At 51.3% G+C, this 21443-nt stretch overlaps 1 protein-coding gene across 3 annotated transcripts in view; it reads right to left on the reverse strand.

Annotated features, from left to right (window-relative positions):
* Nucleotides 1-3971: 3971 nt before the first annotated feature.
* IGF2BP1 (insulin like growth factor 2 mRNA binding protein 1) overlaps nt 3972-21443 on the reverse strand; it is a 38190-nt gene continuing 20718 nt past the window's right edge. Inside the window, exons 3-15 of one of the 3 annotated variants that reach the window (XM_067714012.1) lie at nt 17731-17779; nt 17161-17212; nt 13766-13829; nt 12199-12480; nt 11306-11440; nt 10473-10595; nt 9562-9697; nt 8591-8713; nt 8123-8239; nt 7343-7417; nt 6472-6603; nt 6093-6206; nt 3972-4414 (exon numbers count right to left, since the gene is read on the reverse strand). In XM_067714012.1, the coding sequence (XP_067570113.1) occupies nt 4322-4414; nt 6093-6206; nt 6472-6603; nt 7343-7417; nt 8123-8239; nt 8591-8713; nt 9562-9697; nt 10473-10595; nt 11306-11440; nt 12199-12480; nt 13766-13829; nt 17161-17212; nt 17731-17779 (1495 nt within the window). In that variant the 3' untranslated portion in view covers nt 3972-4321. Of the gene's footprint in view, nt 4415-6092; nt 6207-6471; nt 6604-7342; nt 7418-8122; nt 8243-8590; nt 8714-9561; nt 9698-10472; nt 10596-11305; nt 11441-12198; nt 12481-13765; nt 13830-17160; nt 17213-17730; nt 17780-21443 lie in introns of all 3 variants that reach the window. The other 2 variants (XM_067714010.1, XM_067714013.1) reach the window with 2 other exon arrangements.

Genomic DNA, 21443 nt, shown 5'->3' on the forward strand with positions numbered 1-21443 from the left:
CACCAACACTTCAGGGGGGAAAGGGGACTCCCCACCCCTGAGCCAGGAGGAGGAGGGAAGGCTGGACTGGAGGCAGAAGCTCGGGCAGTCCCTCTGGGGCTCTGTGAGGTAGTTATGTAGTACTGCTGTTCCCAGTTTGGCAGAGGGTACGTCTGGGGTGGGAGGAGGGGAAGGCACCCTTGAGAGCTAACTGAGGCCCCTCCTCGTTGCCAGTCTGCCAGGCCTGAAGAGAACTCGCAGTGCTGCCTCTGCAGTGGGGTCAGGGGACAGAGCACAGCCCCACTCGGAGGAGCCCCGAACTTCCCCTCCTTCTCCAAAGTGCAACCAGGAGCCATCGGACCCCCTTCTCAGCTCCCCGCCCCCTGGCACGTACCGCCCCCAATCCCCCAGGAGCCTCAGAAGGGAAGGGGCGGGTCTCCAAGCCCACGCTGCGTCCGGGAGCCCTCCCCCACTCAGACAGCCCAGGTCTACGTCAAAAGATGGTTATTGCTTCGATTCAGAAATGGCGTCTCTCAGCCTCTGTCTGTCTGTCTTTGGCACAGAGGAAAACGGACACACAGAACCAACTGGAGTGTTCCCCTCCAGTGTTCTCTGGGTTTTACACAGGGTCTTTTCTGCCAATCGTGAGGCATAACTTAACAGCCCCCAACCGCCCCCCAGAAGTGGAGAGCTCAGGGTAAAGGGAAAAAGACTGAGAAGGACCAGGTGAAGGGGAGGAAAGAGAAGGTGATGAAACTCCCTGTCCCTAAAAACAGCTCTCTCCTCCCCAGACCCCTCCATAAGAGCCAAGTCCACAACCCAAACTGCAAAAGGCAAGCAGACCCTCGAGGGGTTTCAAGCCATTGGGTGTCACTGTCAGATGCAGCTTCAAAGTCAGGGAATCAAACCATTTTGGTTTTTTACGTGTTCCACAGAATTAAACAATATTTCCCAAAGTGATGGTCCTTTCTTCAAAATATATATGTAGCTCACACACATATCAGAGCACAGAAGCTGTTTTTTTTTCAAAGTCGTTTTTCTCAAATCAACCAAACCTCCCAAGTGCGTTTCACGTTGTTATCTCACCAAGGATGGGGAAATGGAGGTGATGTGCAGGCGGGCATGAGGTGCCCAAAGCCCTCGTCTACAGGTCAAAGGCAGACCCACCAAGACAGGCCTTTTATCCTGCTAAACCTTAACCACCAAACCATATTCCTTTGCTTTCTGGTAGCGTAACTTCCACCATTTTCCTGCTGGGCGAGTATCAGCCGTGCCTAATCCAGGTCAAGTCTGACAGTCCCTTGCCACACTCCTGGTCTCTTCTGGGAGCTGAGTCAGCGAAAGGGAAAGGAAGTGGGCTTCAGGTGTGAAGGGAGCCGGATCCCAAGGAAACTGAACACTGCAACAATCACATTTCAGGTACTGTGGGGATTTTATTCCGATGGTAGCGTTTGAACCGGATATCAAAGCATGCTTGCTGCCGGAAATTCACCTTATATCACTAAACGGCCGACGTCTGAACGTTATCTGCTTCATCTTGGAATAAAGCGTATAGAGCCAGAAAGAAAAGTTGGGAGACCCTTTTTTTGTGGTTTGGACAGGTGGGAAGCTTAATTATACTGGCCTGATAGCATCCCTAAATGCTTTCCTGCCTCCTCCTCTTTGGGGTAGACAGTTCTGGGGGGCTATCCAGGAATGTCATGGGGAGAGAGTGACAAGACACAAATGAGGCAGGAACCTGTCCCCAGTCACATTCCCGAATCCCCTGCCCCTCCTTGCCACCCACCACCCTAAATCAAGAATTTGGTAAGTTTGGGTCCACGGTTAAGAGTCCATCAGATCAATCGAAAGAAGACGGGGAGACAGAGGGGGCAGTTAACTGTTTGCCCCGTGGTCTGTTGATAAAAGACCGAGAATAGCAAGACGGGATTGAAATGAAATAACAAGAACAAAAAGTGAAAAGCACTGCAACAACAAATCAGGTGGACCTCTCTGAGGGCGAGAGGATGGTTTTGTCTCTTCCACTAATGGAATCTTGGCTCCCATATTTTTAGACAGAGAAGTATAGATTTTTTAAAGGGTATCTTTTTTTAGTTATTATTTCTCTCCTCGATAAAACGGAGGCAATATTTTTAAATATCTCAACAGCACCACTGGTGGGAAAAACCAACTGCGGTGCCCTTTAACCAAAGCGGGGAGGGGAGACCACAGGCCGGCCGTTGGAGGGGCTGTTGTTTCGCCCTTGGGGCCACAGTTCTGCTGGGCCTGTTAATCTCATCAGGCAGGATTTTCCTGGGAGAGGCTGGTGGCTTAGGAGATCAGAGCCTGGCCCTGGGCTCTCTCACACGCATGGGCCTTCCCCCACTCGGCCCAGCCTCCGTCCAAGGGGCAGCTCCAGCTGCCTTTCCCACAGGGCCTGTTCTCCATAGAGAGTTCCTAAAGGGTTACACTGGCTCATGTTGTAAGAAATTATGAAACATAACTTTCTCGTTTTTTTTTCTTTTCATTAAAAAAATAAAATATTCAAGACTATCAGCTTCTCTTTTGCTTCTTTTCTTTTTTATATAAAATATCAGCAAGCCGCAAAGAAAAAAAAAAGATTAAAAAAAAAGAGGTGGGGGAACAAAGAGGAAAGTAATTGCTGAGGTAACTTCATACCTTGAGGTAGTTTACTTCGCGCACAGCATTACCTGACTGACTCCGCCCACATGTCAAGGTTGTCTGGTTGTTACTGTCGTTGTTGCAATGTCGGAAGGAGGGGAGTCCAGAGCATGGGCTCGTCCACATGCGGGAGGCCTTCCTCCCTTCCCAGCACACTTGATAGCATTGTCCAAGGTAGCTAAAGTGCACCACCTGGCTAACATGCACTGACGGTCAGTACGTCTGGAGGGGAGGCCTAACCTCATTTAACTGATGGCTGCTAAGTCTTCCACAAGGGCTGAACTGAAAACGGGATCTTGCTGAGCCTGGAAAATTAATAAATTAAGCTTGTTTACCCCTTTGTGCACAACGTTGCTGGTATTTTGAATTTTGTTTTTTTTAGGCACACGTAACGTCATGCCAACGACTCGTGGAGGCAGAAGCCATCAGTTCAATAGGCCTCTAGGATAGAAACAGAAGCAAATTTTCTCTCCAATTTACTGAACAGTCATGAAAGATGCCAAATGATGGACTTCAGCTTTATCAGGAGCCGAGGGTCGGGTTCCACGTCCCACCACCACCAAGGGAACAGTGCCGTGGGGGGGAGTGCCCCGCAACCCCTGCTTCTGGGAACCAGCCCTTATGGGAGCACATGGGCTGGCGTGAGGGCACAGTGGCAGCCTTTGGGGCCACTCAAGTCCTCCATGGAACTGAGACTTTATCAAGGGGCGTTAGTGTCCCCTTCCCAGTGCTCGTATCCAATCATTAAAATAGACTTTAAAAAAATATAAAATCTGCCTGAGAATGATAGGAATCAGGGACAGTACAGTGGTCAGCCCCTATCCCGCTGAGCAGTCAGTACCACCCATGTGCACCTGGACATGACGTGGGACTTACATGGTTAGAGGGACATGAACGGGGCGGGAATCCTAGTGGGGAAGCCCCAACAGAGCGGGAAATTTGAACTGTGCCAATTTTTCAAGGTGGTGATCTGGAATCAATCAGCCACAAGGGCACCCCTTTTAAACGTGGATTACTGTATAGTTCAATCACCTTTCTCCCCATTTCTCCCCCATTCCTTGCCATTCCTACTGGCTGGTTAGGAAGGGATTGGAATTAATCTACAGATGCCAATGTGTCTTCTCCCTTCGAGTCAATAACGTAAGCAAAGCAATGGATTGGTTCTCACTTTTGCCAGTAGCAGAAAGGTAACATAACCAGCGTGAATATACGAAAAGGCTATGTCAGGGCACAAGAATAGAGGTATTTTAATCAATAAACCAAGTAGAAGGTTGGAAGGATCTTAGGGTCAAGAAGTAAACCATCCTTTGAGGTTGATTAAAACACCCCTCTGTGTGTTTTAAAAGCCTGAAGGAAATTTTATTTCTCTTCCCACTGGGGTCTGACCCACCCTCTCGGTGGGACCTAGAGAACTTAAACAATCCACGTTTAAAAGCACCCTGAGCTAGAATTTCCATGGTGACACCCTCAGGGGTGGGCAGTGTTGGGCCAATTGGTTGGGTGTTTAGGGCTGAGAGATCAGGGTTCCTCACTGGAACAACTTCCTCAAGCAAGTGGGCAAACCTGATCTACATCCCGGCCCAAGTGTCCCTGATTCCCGCTCATTCTCAGGCCTGCTGGGGAGAACGTGCTCTCGATTTCGGCCTGTTGTCCTTGAGCCGACGTGATGGGTAGGGGCCGGTCACTTCCTCCGGGCCTGGGCCTGGTTACTCTGTCCCTTTTGGTGCAGCTGTTTGACTTGGGCCAAGATGTCTCGTATCTTCCGCTGAGCCATCTGCAGATAGAACAAACGAGAGTGAGGGTCTCCGAAGGCAAGGAGTTACAGCCTTACGTGCGGAGAGAAGCCATCGGGGTCTGGACACCAGCGGCAACCACGGGTCATGCTGGACTTGTAAGAAAGGTAAGAGAAGACTGAGGATTAGAGTGACCATAAGTTTCTTTGCCTCCGAGCAGACCCTGAGCACCCACTGGATTCATACAGAGGAAGGGAGGATAAACAGTAGTATAAACGCATTCATCAGAATTTAAAACATGACCAAGTTGACACACGTTACTGAACTCGAGGGGGAACTCCCAGAGTTTCCAGGAGCATGTGTCGTCAGAAGGTCGAAAAGCAGGAGACCTCGTCACCAATCACAACTCCACTACGCATGTAAACATCCCAGGAAAGGGGATGAACTGGGATAACCAAAAGGCAGTGAAAGAAGCCCCACTGTGGAAATGGACAGAACACCGAAGGACTGGCATCTCTACTCTCTCCTTCTTAAACGTGTCTTCCCTATGAACAGAGTTGTCTAAGGGAAATCAACTGTAGAATGTGATTCTCTTGACAGAAATTTACCAGAATGTCTCCTTTCCATAAACTGAGTGCTTGACTTCTTGGTTGAAGAGAAAGTTGGTCTAGGTTGGGGAAAGAATGTGGAGTCGATATTTACACATTAATTCTTACTCTGTCAGCCCTGTGCTTGATGTTTTACTAGTTTTTCACTGAGTTCTCATTTTAACCAATGAAAAATGTCACCACTTTGGTATTTAATACACCCTGTCTCTGCATCCCTGGATACATCATTTAAATCTCACATTCCTCACTTGTACGATGAGGTTGTTATGAGGGTTACACGAGTTAATAGAGACCACACAGAACGCTTGGTGTAGCAGCAGAACCCACAAATCTTAAATATTTCTGTGGCTATTAATGGCTCCCAAAGGGCTGTCAGAGAAAGTTGTCACGCTACGCTGGGGTCTGGGTTCCTGTCTTGCCCTTGACTGCGTGAGCAGCCTCAGGTGGGCCACAAGCCTGATGTGACGTGCTTATCCTCTGTGAGTGGAAGGGACCGTATCCAGTAGTCTCCACACCCCTTCTAGCTCCAACACTAAGGGGTTTTAGGAAAACCCCACTAGCTTCCAATCATCCTATAATTTGAACCCGATACCTGCCCTCCTTTCTAGACTCTGGGGTCAGTCCCAATGCTGGGCACTGCTGACTGGCTTTACTGGAAGCAGTGCAGGGATAGATGGTGAGTTCCAGGAAGAGAACAGGAGGGTGGAAGAACTGGAAGCAAGGACGGAGCAGTGGTTCTGGGAAAGGTGAAGGAACTGCACTGCAAACGGGCAACCCAGGATGTTATTCCATGAACAAGGCTGGGTGGTGGATAAGATCCATTTCTCTCCTTATCCAGTGCAAAAGAGAAGGACTAAGGTTAGACGACAGGGAAGACTATTAACGTATGACATGATACACCATAGTTATTACATAATGTAGACTACCTATGAAAACGGTCAAATCACTGTCCCTACAGCCTTCAGAGGGAAAAGAACATCTACACCTCACACCCTTACACCTGGAAGGAAAGAATGACCCAGCCCAGAGGCGGGCAGAGTGCACGGGATTTGTCGAGGTCATGCTCCCGGAGCCCTGCCGCCCTCCCGTGATGGGGGAGCGACATACGTACCTGGCTGGCATAGAAATGCCCAATGATCTTGACGATGACCTGGTCGTTCTCATCAGGGGTCTGGTCTCTCGGCACCACCACCTCAGCTGCTGTCAAATTTTGCAGCTCATTCACCTGGGGGTAGGGGCAGGGAGGACGGGTCAGAGAGGAGCTCAGGGTGCTGCCATGTCCAACATGGATGGGACTGGAGGCTCAAGAGCGTGGTCACTAGCAGCTAGAAACTGGAGGAGTCAGGAGCTGGGCTTGGGAAGTGGAATCAAGTAAACGGGCAAATCGGGAGTACCCAGGCTGAGCCGGGCGGAGGAGCTGGGGGCCAGGGAAGAGCTGTTGGGTTTGGGGACTAGTGTCCAGAGCTTTCAACCTGACCCTCACGGCTCACCGTTTTGCCACCTTTGCCAATGACCCGGCCAGCTGCCGACGCTGGCACCCGGATGTGGGTCTCCAGCTTTACTTCCTCCTTGGGACCAAAGAAGTTCTCCTCCTTGAGTTTTCCATAAATTCTTCCCTGAGCCTGAGAAGAGGAGGTCATTGTTGTGTCAGCGGGCCACATGCATATGACGATAAGGGAAGCTCCCCAAGCCCCACCCCTTCCTCCTCCGGCCCACAGGCCCACGCCCGCTCGGGGTGGGTCACCATCTAGGCCAGGTGATAACAAAAGGTGCACAGGACTGACCTGCTCACTTGTAACACTGGGGAGCCCGGGCAGAGTAACTGAGTATGAGTACGTAGCTCCCCAGAGGAACACAGCATCTAAGCTACAAACCAGACCTATGGGGTCTGGGATGCTTGCGCGGACTTGGACAAGCTGTGGCTGGCAAGTCAAGGCCCTGAGTGGCAGCTGGTGGAAGTCACCCACTCAGAGGGCGGGCTCTTGGTCACTCCACACAGTCTAGAGAGCTGTCCCCGCTCTCCACCCCTCCCTAGGTCAGAATAAGCTATCAGTTCTTTGACTGTCTGCCCGGAAGTTCGAGAACCTCGGCACGTCATAGGGACATAAAGGAGAGAAGGGCCTTCCTTAGTCACGAAGGCAGAGGGCGAGGAAGAAGCCCTCGGACTGCCTTCTTTCCCACGTGCCTATTCACTCTCAGGAGGCAAAGAGGGAGAGCAACAGAGTTCCCGCCTGACGGCAATTTGAGAGCAGCCTTGCAGCCCTGTTTTGCAGGGAAGCTTAAAAACAGGACGCAGATTTGCGCCCCCATCCAAACTCGACTCCTCTGGGTCCTACTTGGAAAGACAATAAAGATCGGAACCTTGAATTGGGCCTCTGGGGGTCCAGTGATGATGACCATACGAAGTTTGGAGTCCGGAGTTTCAGGAGGAGCAATCTACAAAGCAAACGCCCGTCAGAGGTGCCCTCTACCTCCACCTCCTCCAGACCCCTACCACCCTGCTTCCACTCCCCACCTGGGACGGCCAGGGGAGGGGAGAACAGAGACCCCGAACCCCAAGGCTATTGCGCCTGCATCAGAACTCTTATATGAGGGCGTGGGTGCGTTCGTTTCTTGACGTATTCTAAGTTGGGGCGCCCCGCCCACACCCCATCTCCCCCACTCCCCAGCAGGTTTCAGCAGAGTCCTGCCAAGAGGGAGGGGCACAGAAATTTAACAAAACATCTGTTCACTGTGACAGGTTCTCCATGGCCAGGGAAGGTGGAAAGACGGCTAACATTTACTGAGCAACCACTGCGCACCAGGCACTGAGCCAGGGGCTTTGGCTGCATCGCCTCAGAGTATCATCATCCCTACTGTACTGACGAGGAATCCAAGGCTCAGGACCTGAGCTCAGAAGCTGCGATCTGAACCCGGTCGGTCTTGTCTGAACTGAAGTTCTCTTCTGTGCTACAATACCACCTCCTCCCTTAGCCTGAAAGCCCAGGAGCCTGGAAGGCATCCCCCGGAGGACTAAGCGAGGTCAAAAGCAAAGCGTCTGCCCAACGCTGGGCAGACGGGGTGTCTGAGAACAAAAGCGGAGGGTGATGGGAGCAGAGCGCTCTCCCAGCCCGGGCACCGGAAGGAGACAGGGCAGGTCACCTTGATGGAAGCGCTGGCGAAACGGGAGAGCTGTTTGATGTGCTGCCCCTTCTTGCCGATGATGGCGCCCACTGCCTGGGCAGGAATGAACACCTGCACCACCTCCTGCTCTGGAGCCTGCTGCCAAGACAGGACGTGTTATTAACGCAGGTCAGTGGACACAGCCCGGAAGCCCTCCGTGGCCCTGCCCTGCATCCTCGAGGAGGGAAGGGTGCAGGCACCCAGCGGCCACCCTGGGCTACGTGCTCTGTAGCTCTTTGCAGCAGGGACAAAGGGAAGAAGCCGGGCCAGACAAACAGGAAGAGTGCTGCCAGCATCTGAGGCTGCCGTGCACAGGGCTGGTGCTCCAGAGGGTTGGCGCCAGTGGCTGGGAGCCCTTCCCTCTCCCCGCAAATCCCCAAGCCTCAGGCTGCCACAGAGTTGGACCCTGCAGCCACATGGTCCCCTGTAATAAGACCCTGCACCTACCATAAAGGAGCTGTAGGGGGCAGCTCCGGTGACGCTGCTGGGAGGTGGTGGGACTGCACTGGAGGAGGCTGGAAAAAGCCCTACAGCAGCCAAGTTCAGGCCGGGGATGAGGTGAGACTGCAGCTGGGGAAGGAAGGTGAAGAGAGAGAGGTCGGCTCATTCTGACAGGACCTGGTGGCCCTTGTACGTGGCCCCGGCTGAACAAGAGGGTGAGTGGGCCTCAACAGCGGAATGACGTGCTTTTGCCCCAAACCTGCCTGCCCTTCTGGTTTTTACACACACTCACATGTACACCGAGGGTTCTCGCTGGACTAAGAACCGGCAGCTCTGAGGAGAAGGCCCAGCGTTAGACCCTCAGACGTCCTTCCTCTCTAGTGGTTTACAGCGCTCTGACAGAGACATACGTCGGACTCAGCCGATGACAAGGAAGAGACACATCTCTGACTTTCAGGACTCACCTTTTTGGTCACGTGCCCCACATCCTCACTCCCCTTTAAAAACCAGATGAAAATTATGGACCCTCTCCCCACTAAAGTGCACGTGAACACAAACTTTACAGGAGGATCACAGACCTCAAAGCCCAAGACTGGACTCCCACTTGCACCCCAGGAATCAAATGAAGAATCCCTACTAATTTAATTTAAAAAGGATTCTGATGAATCGAGGTCCAAAAAGCAAAGCAAAAGCTCCAAGGCCCGGGCTTCCCTGGTGGCGCAGTGGCTGAGAGTCCGCCTGCCGATGCAGGGGACGCGGGTTCGTGCCCCGGTCCGGGAGGATCCCACGTGCCGCGGAGCGGCTGCGCCCGTGAGCCACGGCCGCTGAGCCTGCGCTCCGCAACGGGAGAGGCCACAACAGTGAGAGGCCCGCGTACCACAAAGGCCCCCCAGCCTGTGAATGCCCACCTCACTGGAGACCCACTTCTGCCATGGCTCAGGCTCACAGAAGGGCAAGCAGAGGCACCCGACACTCACACTCATGGCAGCCACGTCATTCTCATAGGCTTCCCGAACTTTCTTCATGATCTCCTGCTCGGCCCGGCAGCAGTTCTCGATGGCGCCCTTCACGGTGATGGTCCTCTCGGGGTTATAGAGGGTGAGGTCCTGTAGCCTGGGGCGGGGAGCAGAGCAGTGTCAACCTTCCACTGACAGGCCAGGACCGGGACACAGTTCCTGGCTGGGGCCGAGACACAACGATGCCATTTCTGCAGGCTGTTTAGTTTTGGGCAAATAGCTCTCTGCTTCTGGCCTTCGGTTTGTAACCGGGGCAAGGATTCCGCACAGGGAGGTGAGGATACTCAGAGCAGACTGGTAGGGCAAGGAGGATGCTCATAACTGGAAGCTGGTCCCCAATGGTGCCGAGCACTCCACTTCCTGTGCCCTCAGGAACAGAGCAGTTACTTTGCCCACGGGTAAGTCTCTGACGACATCAAGAGGCACAGTGCTCACGGAGTTGCCAGTCCAGCTGCATGACTTTGGTTCCCCCCGCAGTGAGGCAAACCACCACGCACAGCAGGTGCTCAGGGCTCAGAAAAGGATCTGGGTCTGTCCACATCCCATGGCCTGGCAAATGCTCCCGAAACCCCAAAGCCCTGGCTCCTGGCCACAGGTTCTCTCCTCCAGATGCAGAGCAAGAGAGACAGGATGTGGCAGCAAAGGACTGAAGAGGCAGCAGGCTAACAGCAGCCCAGAGCGGTGACGGGCGCTATAATAAACGCTCCAGCCCTTACGGATAAACGCTCTTTACCGCTGCTTTGATTCTTCTTCTTCAACAAGCAGAAACTGCATCCAACTTAAGGGGCAGATATTAAGGCTCAGCGATGAGATACTGCCACCCCAGGTGCCCAGGCATCCCACTCGTAGAGGGAAATGAGAGAGTGCCTTACGAAGAGATGGTGATTTTCGTCTCTGTGTCCTGCTCCACCTTCTTCAGGTTGCGCCCCTCCTTGCCAATGAGACGCCCCACGAAATTATTATGGGCCAGGATCTTCAGGGGAACCTCGTCAGCCCTTGGGAAGAAGCGAGGGACAAGAGCTTCTTAGATGGTGGGCCACCGCAGACGAGGGGTTTCCAAGGTAACCCCAAGACAAAATTACGTTTTCAAAGAAAACCAGCAGATCAGTGGTTGTTTAGGGAGAGAAATGGGAAGCAGGGATGGGTGGCCAAGGGCACAAGGTCAATAAGGGCGATGGGTATGTTCCTTATCCTAACTGTGGTGATGGTTTTATAGATGGAAAGAAGCGAACTATAGGACAGCGTGTTCATTATGTCCTATTTGTGCTAAAATACACGCACATACACACACGTGCACACACCTGTGAGGGCACAGCGTTGCTAGGATACACAAGGCGTTATTTACATGGAGGATTCATTTTCTCAGCTTTTATCCTTTCGTACAATTTCTGTGTCTCCTATCTGTCTCTATTCTTGCTTTTAAAAAGTCTGCGTTAGGGCTTCCCTGGTGGCTCAGTAGTTGAGAGTCCGCCAGCCGATGCGGGGGACATGGGTTCGTGCCCCGGTCCGGGAAGATCCCACATGCCGCGGAGCGGCTGGGCCCGTGAGCCATGGCCGCTGAGCCTGTGCGTCCGGAGCCTGTGCTCCGCAACGGGAGAGGCCGCGGCAGTGAGAGGCCCGTGTACCGCAAAAAAAAAAAAAAAAAAAGTCTGTGTTATAGTCGAGGAGGTGGCAGTCCCCATGTGCCCAGAAGCTGAAGCCTTACGTTTTGGTGTCCTTTGCCTCCTTGTGCATAATCTCCAAGATCATCTTACAGGCAGAGGAGCAGCCCTCGGGGGTCGAGTGCACGCTGATGGCCTTCTCGGCAGCGCCTGCGTTCTCCTTCCTGTGCACGTCGATCCTGAGGGCCACAAGCACACGGACGTTAGCTAACCCTCAGCCGAAGCTACAGTCCGGCTCCTTTTGGAACAAGGCCAAGTGCAGAGCTGAAACGGGCAGAGAAAAGGGCCAGTCTGTTGCTGTGGATTCTGTCCCAGCCAGGAGGTGGTGGCTGAGAATGGTGGCATCTATCATGGGAATACAGGGTTGGGGGATCAACAGTCCTCAGCTCTGAAGCTGCATTTCCCCTTGAATTCTGGATTTCCCCCTTGAGAGAACTATAAAGAGAAGGCACGCTGTCCCAAATTAAAAGTAAATAATAAAAGGATGCATCATGAATAAGGACACGACGTGACCTGTTCTCTTTCCACAGAACACACGACGATCAGCTACAAATATCAGCGAAGAGGGGTGGCTGTGGTGGAATGGGAGATGGGTCAGAACTGTGACCTCTTACTAAGGTCCCTGACGGGCCCCATCCTGCTGCCGCCAGTAAGCGGTGCTGAAATCACAGAGCACTAAGGAGTGGCCGCCTTACCGAGACTAGGTTTGCTCGGTGAGACTTTCTACAAGAAACAAACCCTTCTTACTAACGAAAGTGTGTGGCCCAGCCACTGCCACCAGACGGCACCCCCCAGGCTTCTTCTACCTCCCCAACGTTTCCTAAGAGGTTAAGTTGAGTTGAGGACCCTCAGCGTGCTTCCAGGAGAGGCTTCGCCTCCTGGGCGCCAGCCACTGTTCCCTGGCCCCACCTCCCCTTCCCCTGCAGCCAAGACTCACTTGGACTGGGTCTGTTTCGTGATGTTGCGGATGGTAGCGCCCTCCTTGCCAATGATGGCGCCCACGTACTGGGTGGGCACAAGGAGCCGCAGGGGGATGTCCACTTGCTGTTGCTTGGCTGGGGCTCCCGCTGCCACAGGAGAGCCCTGGCGGGGCTGACCCCGAGAGCCAAAGCCGCCTCGGCGCCCGTTCTCGGGACCCTGTGCTATCTGCTCATCAGGGATGTAGGAGACCTTCAAGGCGTGGTTCTCCAGCTGGTGGCCGTTCAGCTTCATGATGGCTCTGAGGACAGAGGGAGAATCTACTGGTCACTCCAATCCATGCCAATCACACCCAATGCCCTCCAGGTGTACAGCACTCAGCTGGGTTACAACGCGGAACATGCCAGAAGAAAGGGAGATGACCACCTGTGCACCACTCCCACCTCCACCTTAGAGAAGCTTCCAGTCTAATTAGCATAAGACATCAAGTAAGGTAGCATAACACAAATAAGTTATCTCCACTGAATTCTGGAACTGGCTTGGGAATTTCGACCAGAGCTACCTATCACATAGGATTCACAGGAGAACCACATGTGATTCGCGATACGTGAATAATAAATAAAACATGCCAGAACAAGGTTTGTTGTGTCACCTCTTGAGAATGATACTGTCCATGTTTAAGCAAACTCCATGGAAACAGAAGAGGTGGAGACAGAATGGCTTGCAGGAGTTTAAGTCTGTCTGGAATGTCTGAAAAGCGGGACTGATGAACACTGGAGGGAGGGGGCAAGCGCCGTGCATTCCCAAGGCTGATGCTGGTTAGAAATGTTAACAAGGCAACAATACGCAGTAGGAAGGAAGCAAGTGTTGACTTAAAGCCAGGTCAAGGCCCATAGATCAGCCACAGGGACCTCCAGAAAATTCTGAGTCCAGCAGGCATCTAAAAGAAAACTGAATGGCTTGAGAAAGTGGGTGGATTTGACACTAGGTTGGAGGAAACAAATATGATAGAGGCAACATGCTGAAGGGACAAGAAAGCCATCAAAAGCAAAATGGCCTATAAGTGAGCATAAATGAGTACACAAAGTATACAAGTCTGTCAGTACCAGTGGGTGGAGAAGTGTGACTCAACCAAACAGGCTAAGGAGCCAGAAACTGTGGGTGTGATGGGACTCAAGGCAATCCCCGAGATAAAATGTCTGCCTCCGCCACATCATAACAAACCCTTTAGGTCTTAGTTCCTCCTCATCACCACTAGATGGCGCCATCAACACAGCAAAGGACCCCATGGGTTCTCCCGCAACCAGAGACCTATTAAAAGCCAGTATCTTGTCCTAAAAAGGATGTCCCACCTTCCCCGGGAGATCTTTGGGTCCCTCCCTTCAAAGTATTTGCTATCAATCCTGGTGAGGTTTCTGAACCTGAGATTCCTGAACCAAAAGACAAGAGTCTGGATTTGGTTGCCACAAAATCAGAGGCTAGGTGTGGACTCGTGCCCACCTGGACCCCATCCCTGCCCAAGCAGGGGCACCTGACTCCCACCACTCACAAAGACCCTCCTTTGCCCCACTTTTGGGTCCACTCACTGCCTGGTCTGCTCGCGGTTGGAATAGGTGACATTCACCACTGCTGTCTCACTCTCGGTGTTCACTGGGGAAGCAAAACAGAGGTCAAGGTTAGAGCAGCGAGATCTGGAGACGGCACCAATGGTGTAAACATTGTAGAAAGCTCATCTTTGATGGTTACGCGATCAGGAAGGAAATACTTGAATGATGAAGCCTTTCCCCTATAGACCACGTTCACCACAACTCCTGGAAAATTCAAATTAGACTTTACGTGCCTTCCTTTGATTCCCCTACCAGCCCTCAAGAGAGACAGGAATACACAAGGGTGTGCAGTCAACACATTCAGCAGTTATGCAGCAGGGAGAAAAGACACACACACACGCGCACACACACACACACCCCTAGTTTTTTTAACTAGTTAAAATCACACACCTAGTGCGACTGGACCAAGAAATGGTCTGCAAGGACATGGCTGAAGAGATTTGGGGAAACACCCAAAAGCATTTTAGAGTATCCTCAAAGATATACTGATCAAATGTAGGTGTATCATGACCTGGCTGAATGAGCTGACAAGGGTGGCTGCCATGGAGCCCGGGGGGAAGGACGTGGGAGTGGACCTGGGTTGGACATTAGAATTCCAGGCGATCTGGGCACATACTCTTCCCCCTTTGGGGACTGATAAAATTAACCGCTTATGCCTCGTCTTGTGATTATGGGTCACCTAGGCCTGCTTAGCCCCTGGCATGGAGGACTTGGATCAAAAAAATCAAGCCGCCGCCCGAGGACACTGAAAGCACTTAGCCACAAAACTGCAACGCAGACCACTCTCAGCCCTTCTGACCTCAGCGGTACAGCTCTCCCACCTCAGTGGAGAGGAATATTCTGAAAGAATAATCTACCAGAGACCTCCCTGGTGGCTCAGTGGTTGAGGATGTGCCTGGCCAATGTAGGGGACACGGGTTCGAGCCCTGGTCCGGGAAGATCCCACATGCCGCGAAGCAGCTAAGCCCGTGCGCCACAACTACTGAGCCTGAGCTCTAGAGCCCGTGAGCCACAACTACTGAGCCCACGTGCCACAACTACTGAAGCCCGCGCACCTAGATCCTGTGCTCTGCCACAAGAGAAGCCACTGCAATGAGAAGCCCACGCACCGCAACGAAGAGTAGCCCCCACTCGCCACAACTAGAGAAAGCCCGCACGCAGCAACGAAGACACAACGCAGCCATAAACAAACAAATAAATGTAAAAGACGGTGAGACAAAGGACTATTACACAGCCATAAAAAAGAATGGAATTCTGCCATTTGCAGGAACGTGGATGGACCTAGAGAACATTATGCTTAGTGAAATATCAAAGAAAGACAAATAGTGTGCTATCACCTATATGCGGAATCTAAAAAATCCAAATGAATGTATGTGCAAAACAGACACTCAGACAGAAGGCAAACTAGCCGTTACCCAAGAGGAAGGGGGAGAACCTTAAGGGTGGGGGGGTATGGGATTGACAGATACAAACTACTATGTATAAAATTAGACAAGTGATGGGAATTCCCTGGCGGTCCAGTGGTAGGGACTCTGCGCTTTCACTGCCATTGGCCCAGGTTGGATCCCTGGTCAGGGAACTAAGATCTCACAAACCGCGCAGTGTGGCCAAAAAAAATTTTTAAATAAAATAGACAATTGAGAAAAATATATTGCACAGGGAATTATAGACATTATCTTGCAATGACTCTGAATGGAGTATAATCTTTAAAAATACTGAATCACTATGCTGTACAACTGAAACTAATACATTATAAATCAACTATACTTCAATTAAAAATAATAATAATAAAGTCATTCTCTCCCTGAAAAAAAGTAAAAGGGTGGACAGAGAGGACTTTGCTTAGAAAGTGGCATCTGATGGGACTTCCCTGGTGGCGCAGTGGTTAAGAATCCACCTGCCAAGGCAGGGGATACGGGTTCAAGCCCTGGTCCGGGAAGATCCCACGTGCCGCGAAGCAACCAAGCCCATGTGCCACAGCTACTGAGCCTGCACTCTAGAGCCCGCGAGCCACAACTACTGAGCCCATGTGCCACAACTACTGAAGCTCGCGCGCCTAGAGCCCGTGCTCTGCAACAAGAGAAACCACTGCAATGACAAGCCCGCGCACCGCAACTAGAGAAAGCCCGTGCGCAGCAACGAAGACCCAACGCAGCCAAAAATTAATTAACTAAAAAGTGGCATCTGAGCAGCCTAGAAGACTTAATTTTTACAAAATCAAACACTTCCCATTCTGTTCTCTCCAGGTAGCAGGTATTGCCCCCGGATTCGGTATGTTATAGCTCCCTGGTGAGCCTCTTAACCAGCGGTGACTCCTGTTGGGCGCCCCCAGTGAGGCTCTCCAATGTGATCCCAAGCCATGGCTGTCTCTTTGTCCAGGAGTAACGGAGTCATCAGTCTAAGCTGTAAGCAGGACTGGGTGATGGTTATCAGCGCTTCCAGTTGTGTCCTGGCGTTTATGATAAAAGGCAAGCTTCGGGGTCAGCAGGAGAGAACCTGTCTGATGGATTCAGCACTTCATACCTTTATGCAGGCAAGTATTTTAATCGTTTATAATGATTTACAGCTTGCCCCTTTCCACAAAGAATTTGGAGATGAATACTTGAGTCTTGTCTAGGTTTCTTAAAGGTCTGCAAACTCAAACTACTTTGTCTACCTAACGACCAAGCTCTGCTTTATGTCCAACCCAAATCACTCCACATTTTATTTTAGCTTATTTTCTCTGCAAATAATTTATAACCTTAAGCAATAAATTCAAAACTCGTACCCAACTTCTTATGATCTAGAATTCTTTTTTATTATTTCTCCTTCTTGAAAGAGAAGTGATAAAAAGAACTTAATAATAAAAATAAGTTCTTCTGCACTCTTGAAAGATGTTGCCTGCCCGCTATCAATATGTACAAAAATCCTGCTATTTTTTTTAACTGACCAAAGACATGTAGCTCACAATCAGAGGTTCTACAAAAAAAAAAAAAAAAAAAAAAAGACAACCCATTGATTATTCCAGACAAAAACAAAGAATTGTGAAGCTTTTCAAGCAAAAGGGCTACAGATTTGCTCAAGGCGCGTGCGCAGTTTCCATTCTTAATCTATTCCTAAAATCTTGGGACGTGTATTGCTACCCTGGTTGACCCCAGGAGCCTGGGGACCCCGTGCTTGGAATGAGTGACTTTGTTGAGTCTCTCATTAAACAGAGGAGAAACCTGTCCCGGAGAAGCAGCAGAGCTGAAGCTGGAACTCCATGTCCCAGCCCCCACCCCAGCGTACGTCCCTCCACACCTTTGGTCGTCTGCCCCTCTTCCTCACCCACGCCCCCGCCCCCAACTCCAACACCCACCCCTACCCCACCGCCCCACTCCTCTGCCCACTCTTACCTTGCTCGCAGTTCTCCACTGTCCCATACTGAGCCAGCAAGCTGTCCAGTACCTGGGAGCAGGGAGAAGGGAATACGGCTGCTCTGGGCATCCCAGGAACTCACAAAGCATCACTAGACACTCCTCACCCCAAAGCACCGGGGTACAGGCAGAGCCTTTGGTGGGGATTGAGCACGTCACCTGCTCAGTTTGCCCTTTCTCAGGTACTAATGCTGACGGCAATCCGTCGGGGTGTCTTCACAGAATGTACTTGAGCTCAAAAAGGCATTTAAGGGCCTTTTTGGAAGCAGACCTGTGCCACCTGAGTCCCTAGCTGATCCTCTGTCATCACTAAGTTTGGGGTTCAGGGGATACCCTTCCCACCTCCCTAATGCCTCTCACGGTAGGGACTGCCCAAAGGACTAATACTGGAAGTCTTAGGTTAAGGATGCGATCCAACCGGCCTCCCCTCAGCTCCAGCTTCTCTGGCCTAGCCCCAAACCCCCAGGACACCTCCCAGTCATCTCTGCCAGCTCAGGCTGACCCAGACTTCTTTCCCAGTGCCACTGACAGTTTCCCCCAATCACTTACTTCCCATCGAAGCTGGGGTGGAATATTTCGGATCTGTATTTTTCGACTCCTGAAATTAGAGAGAACAGCATCAGTGACAGCTCTGGATACTTTAGGCGCCTGTGACCTTTTGCATTTTTCAGTCCTGTTCCAGTCCATCTTCCTAAACTTCTGCTCAACACCAAAGACTTAAGAGTCTGAGAACGACAACCTTTGGGAATGGAGATTTATTTCGCTGCGTTTTAGAAAGCAAAATAGAGTGCTACCACAGATAGGAAAGCCAAAATCAGATGCCCTAAGCACTGGGATAACATAGTTTCCCCCCTCCACATACCAGTCACATCTGCTTTGTCTCTCCTAGGTTCTCCTCACCAGTTCTCTTACTCAGCAACCATCTATTACCACCCACCGTGTTTCAGGATCTAGGAATACAGAGCTAGCTGTGTGAATTACTACACGAATCATTAACCTGATACCTTTTCAATCGGTGTCTACTCCATGCTGGACTTTGTTCTGCATGCTGGGGACACAATGATAAGCCAAACAGACAAAGTACCTGGCCTCAAGGTGCTCACAATTTATTAGGGGAAACGTATATGCAAACAAATTACAGCGGGATAATTGGCAGCAGCTCGGCTCTTTCTCGGTACAGATATGGATTTAAACCTGTGCTCCCCTTAACAGCACTGATCTTTAAAAGGTTATTTAACTTCTTTGAGGCTCAATTTTCTCCTTTGTGAAACAGGGATAATACCTATTCACAGGGAGGTATAAAGTAATGTCAGATAATATTATCAAGAGCTTAGCAAAGGGCTTGGAGTAAGTACTTAAAATGTAATAACAGACACATGTGTGGACGCTAAGGTGGAGTAATTAACACACACGCAACCCAGCATTAGGACCAACCCCTTCCCTCCTCCCAGTTTACTACGGTTTCTCCTTTCCATCTTTCCAATACTTCTTAAAAACGTAATTTTCCCTGAGGAAGGCTTTCAGGTTCCAGGTTGACTCCCACGGTGATTAACTGCTCACCACCCAAATCAATGCCCTAATCCCTGGGCTTAAAACATTTCAACTGACTTGATCTGCATTGGTCAATGGTCACTTATGTCTTTGCATATCCTTGATCACAAACTCTTAGTTCAGGGACATGGTCCAACAAAATTCTAGTGGCACGAGGGAAAATGAAACTAGGAAGCAAGAAAATCCAGTTCTAGCCCTTAAACTGCCCCTGATTGGCTGTTCTGACTAAGCCACTCAAGCTTCAGGCCCCCGTATTCCTGGCTGACATGCAACAGGGCCCAAGGCAGTTCTTGCCAAGCTAGGGGGAAGGGGTACTCAAAACACACGAGAGCAAGGGAAGGGATGCTAAGCTCTAACTGTAAATGTTTTTGATCTTGGCTCTGTCCTCAGCCAGGTCACTCATTTCATCCCTGTGCCCAAGTATCTTGAGATATAAAATGGAAGCAGAAGGGTCTTTAAGATCCCTTCTAGCTCTGCCGCTTTGAGGGTAGAAAGTCTTTGTCAATGAAATCTTTTCCCGGGTTAAGATAACTTAAGGGAAGCGGAAATGTAGCATAAGTGTTGGAGAATCTATGTCCACGGTTTTCTGCTTTGGCTGGTTCATGAACCTGATCTAAGGAGGACAAAAGAACAAGGGTCAGAGACAAGTCCCGTTCCAGGTCCTCGGCTCCCACACCGGGCCAGCTTCTTGGGATCCAATTCACTGGCCAAGAGGGAGGAGCCTCATGGCATCTGCATGACATGGCGTACAGGATTACCCATACACAACACATTTCGTGATGAAATGGGCAAAGAAAACGCAGGGGCCCTCCCATGAGGAAAATCAAACTCTTGGTGAGCTGAAGAGATGATTATACCGTCGGAAGATTGAGAATACTGATCTACCTTAATGCTAGTGGGGGGGGGGGTTACCTAAGCTGAGGGAGGACCTCCCTCAAGCAGAGGCTTCTGGAAGGACTGCAAGGAGATGGGCGGTGCCTGCCTGGAGTTCAAATCAGTAAGAGCTTAAAGCAGTCCCCTGCAAAAGTTCAGTTTGAAGAGCCCTCTTTCAAGATGGTCCTATAGATTACTCTAATCTCAGGTCAAGGGTCAAAAATACCCTCTTCCTACTTCAAACTCCCAGTTTTAAGGGCTTCCTCTTCAGGGTAGGGAGGAATTGGGAGGGGATGGGGAGGTGAAATCAAATCTCAGTTTGGGATGTTAATCCATATCCTGAAAGCAATGGCAGTCTGGAATGTCTGGAATGTTCCAGGAGGGGGAGGAGGGCAGGGACACCCAACCAATGGAAGAAAAGACATCCTGGCAACCCTCCCCCACCCCCAACAGGCAGGGACTCACCCACCCCTCCAGGGCACACACACCCAATCCTGGGAACCCATGCCAGGCCCCTTGAGGCCTGCAAACCTGGCCGGCAAAGCCCCCAACCCTGACACACACACAGAGACCAAGAAGAACCTCTGTCTTTTAAGCAACCCTGACAAACACACAGAGACCAAGAAGAACCTTTGTCTTTTAAGCCGTTGGCCTGGTTTGTGTGAAGTGTGGTGCTACCTAATTTCTTTCTGGCCCAAAGCACATGTGACCATGCTGAGAACTGGACCCGGTACTCCCTTCCAGGAGCCCATGGGTAACTCACTCGCCCTACAGGTATTTCTGGATGCCTAGCTCATACTGGGCCGGGGCAGTGTGCTGAGGGCTTGGGGGATCAGCATGGAAGCTAAGAGACCCTAACTGCTTACTTCTTTGCTCAGTACCTTACTTTCCTGTGGAAAGCTGACAGGGCTTTTGTGAGGGCTTAAAGCAGGCGGGCTGCGGGGGCGGGGGTGTGCCTGCCAGGCCGTGGTGCTCAGTCCCAGTCCCCAGGAGCCACTACCTGTGATAGTGAAATGGTTAGGCTTCTGCACTGGTGGGGAAATAGCGGGAGATACCACAGCCTAGAGAGAGCCCCCGCGCTCCCACCTCCCGTGACAACCGAAGGGCCCCACTCCAGCACTCCTGAGGATGGGCTTCCACCAGGCTCCAGGGGAGCCTTCGCCCTACAGGCAATAGGGCGCTGCACTGTGCGCAGGACCCTCAACTCTAGCACCCGTTGTTTAGAAAAGCAAGGGAACTCCCGGAGGTTCAGGAGCCGCCACCCACCCTGGAGCTGATAAACCCGTTGAGTGAAAGAATGAAGCCTCCAGCCCCTGGCAATGAAGGCAATGGTTGCGCCAGTCAAATGATTTCCCCAGGGGCTGATACCCGGAGGCTTCTTACCCTCTCTGCCTGCCCCGACCAGCAGGGCAGTTACCAGGTCCTGGGGCAGCTCCCCAGATACAGAGCAATCACAAGGGATGCTCCTTTCTAATGTTGCTGGGGACAAGCAGGGGACACCAGGGCCACAGGGACCGAGTGACCATTCAAGCCCAGGGGAGATTCCAGGAGAGAACGGAGGGAGAGAGAATCTGGGCAGCAGCGTCGTAAGGAGTTAAGTAGGAAAACAAGAGATTCAGGAAGCACAGGAGCTAGAGGCACCCGGAAGGATGGCTGGGAGTGCTCCCTGGGCAGGAAGCTCTCGTCCTTTTCACCTTTTCAGAGAAATGTCATTGACTTAGACTGAATGGGAAGGAAAACAGTTCATTAAGGAAGAAGCTAACATGTGAGGAGTGCTTACCAGATGCCAGGCTCAGGTTCAGCGCCTCCTATAAGCCTCCCACTACCCATGAGCACGA

This window comes from Pseudorca crassidens, chromosome 19 (genome assembly GCF_039906515.1).
Source record: "Pseudorca crassidens isolate mPseCra1 chromosome 19, mPseCra1.hap1, whole genome shotgun sequence".
NCBI classification, from domain to species: domain Eukaryota; kingdom Metazoa; phylum Chordata; class Mammalia; order Artiodactyla; family Delphinidae; genus Pseudorca; species Pseudorca crassidens.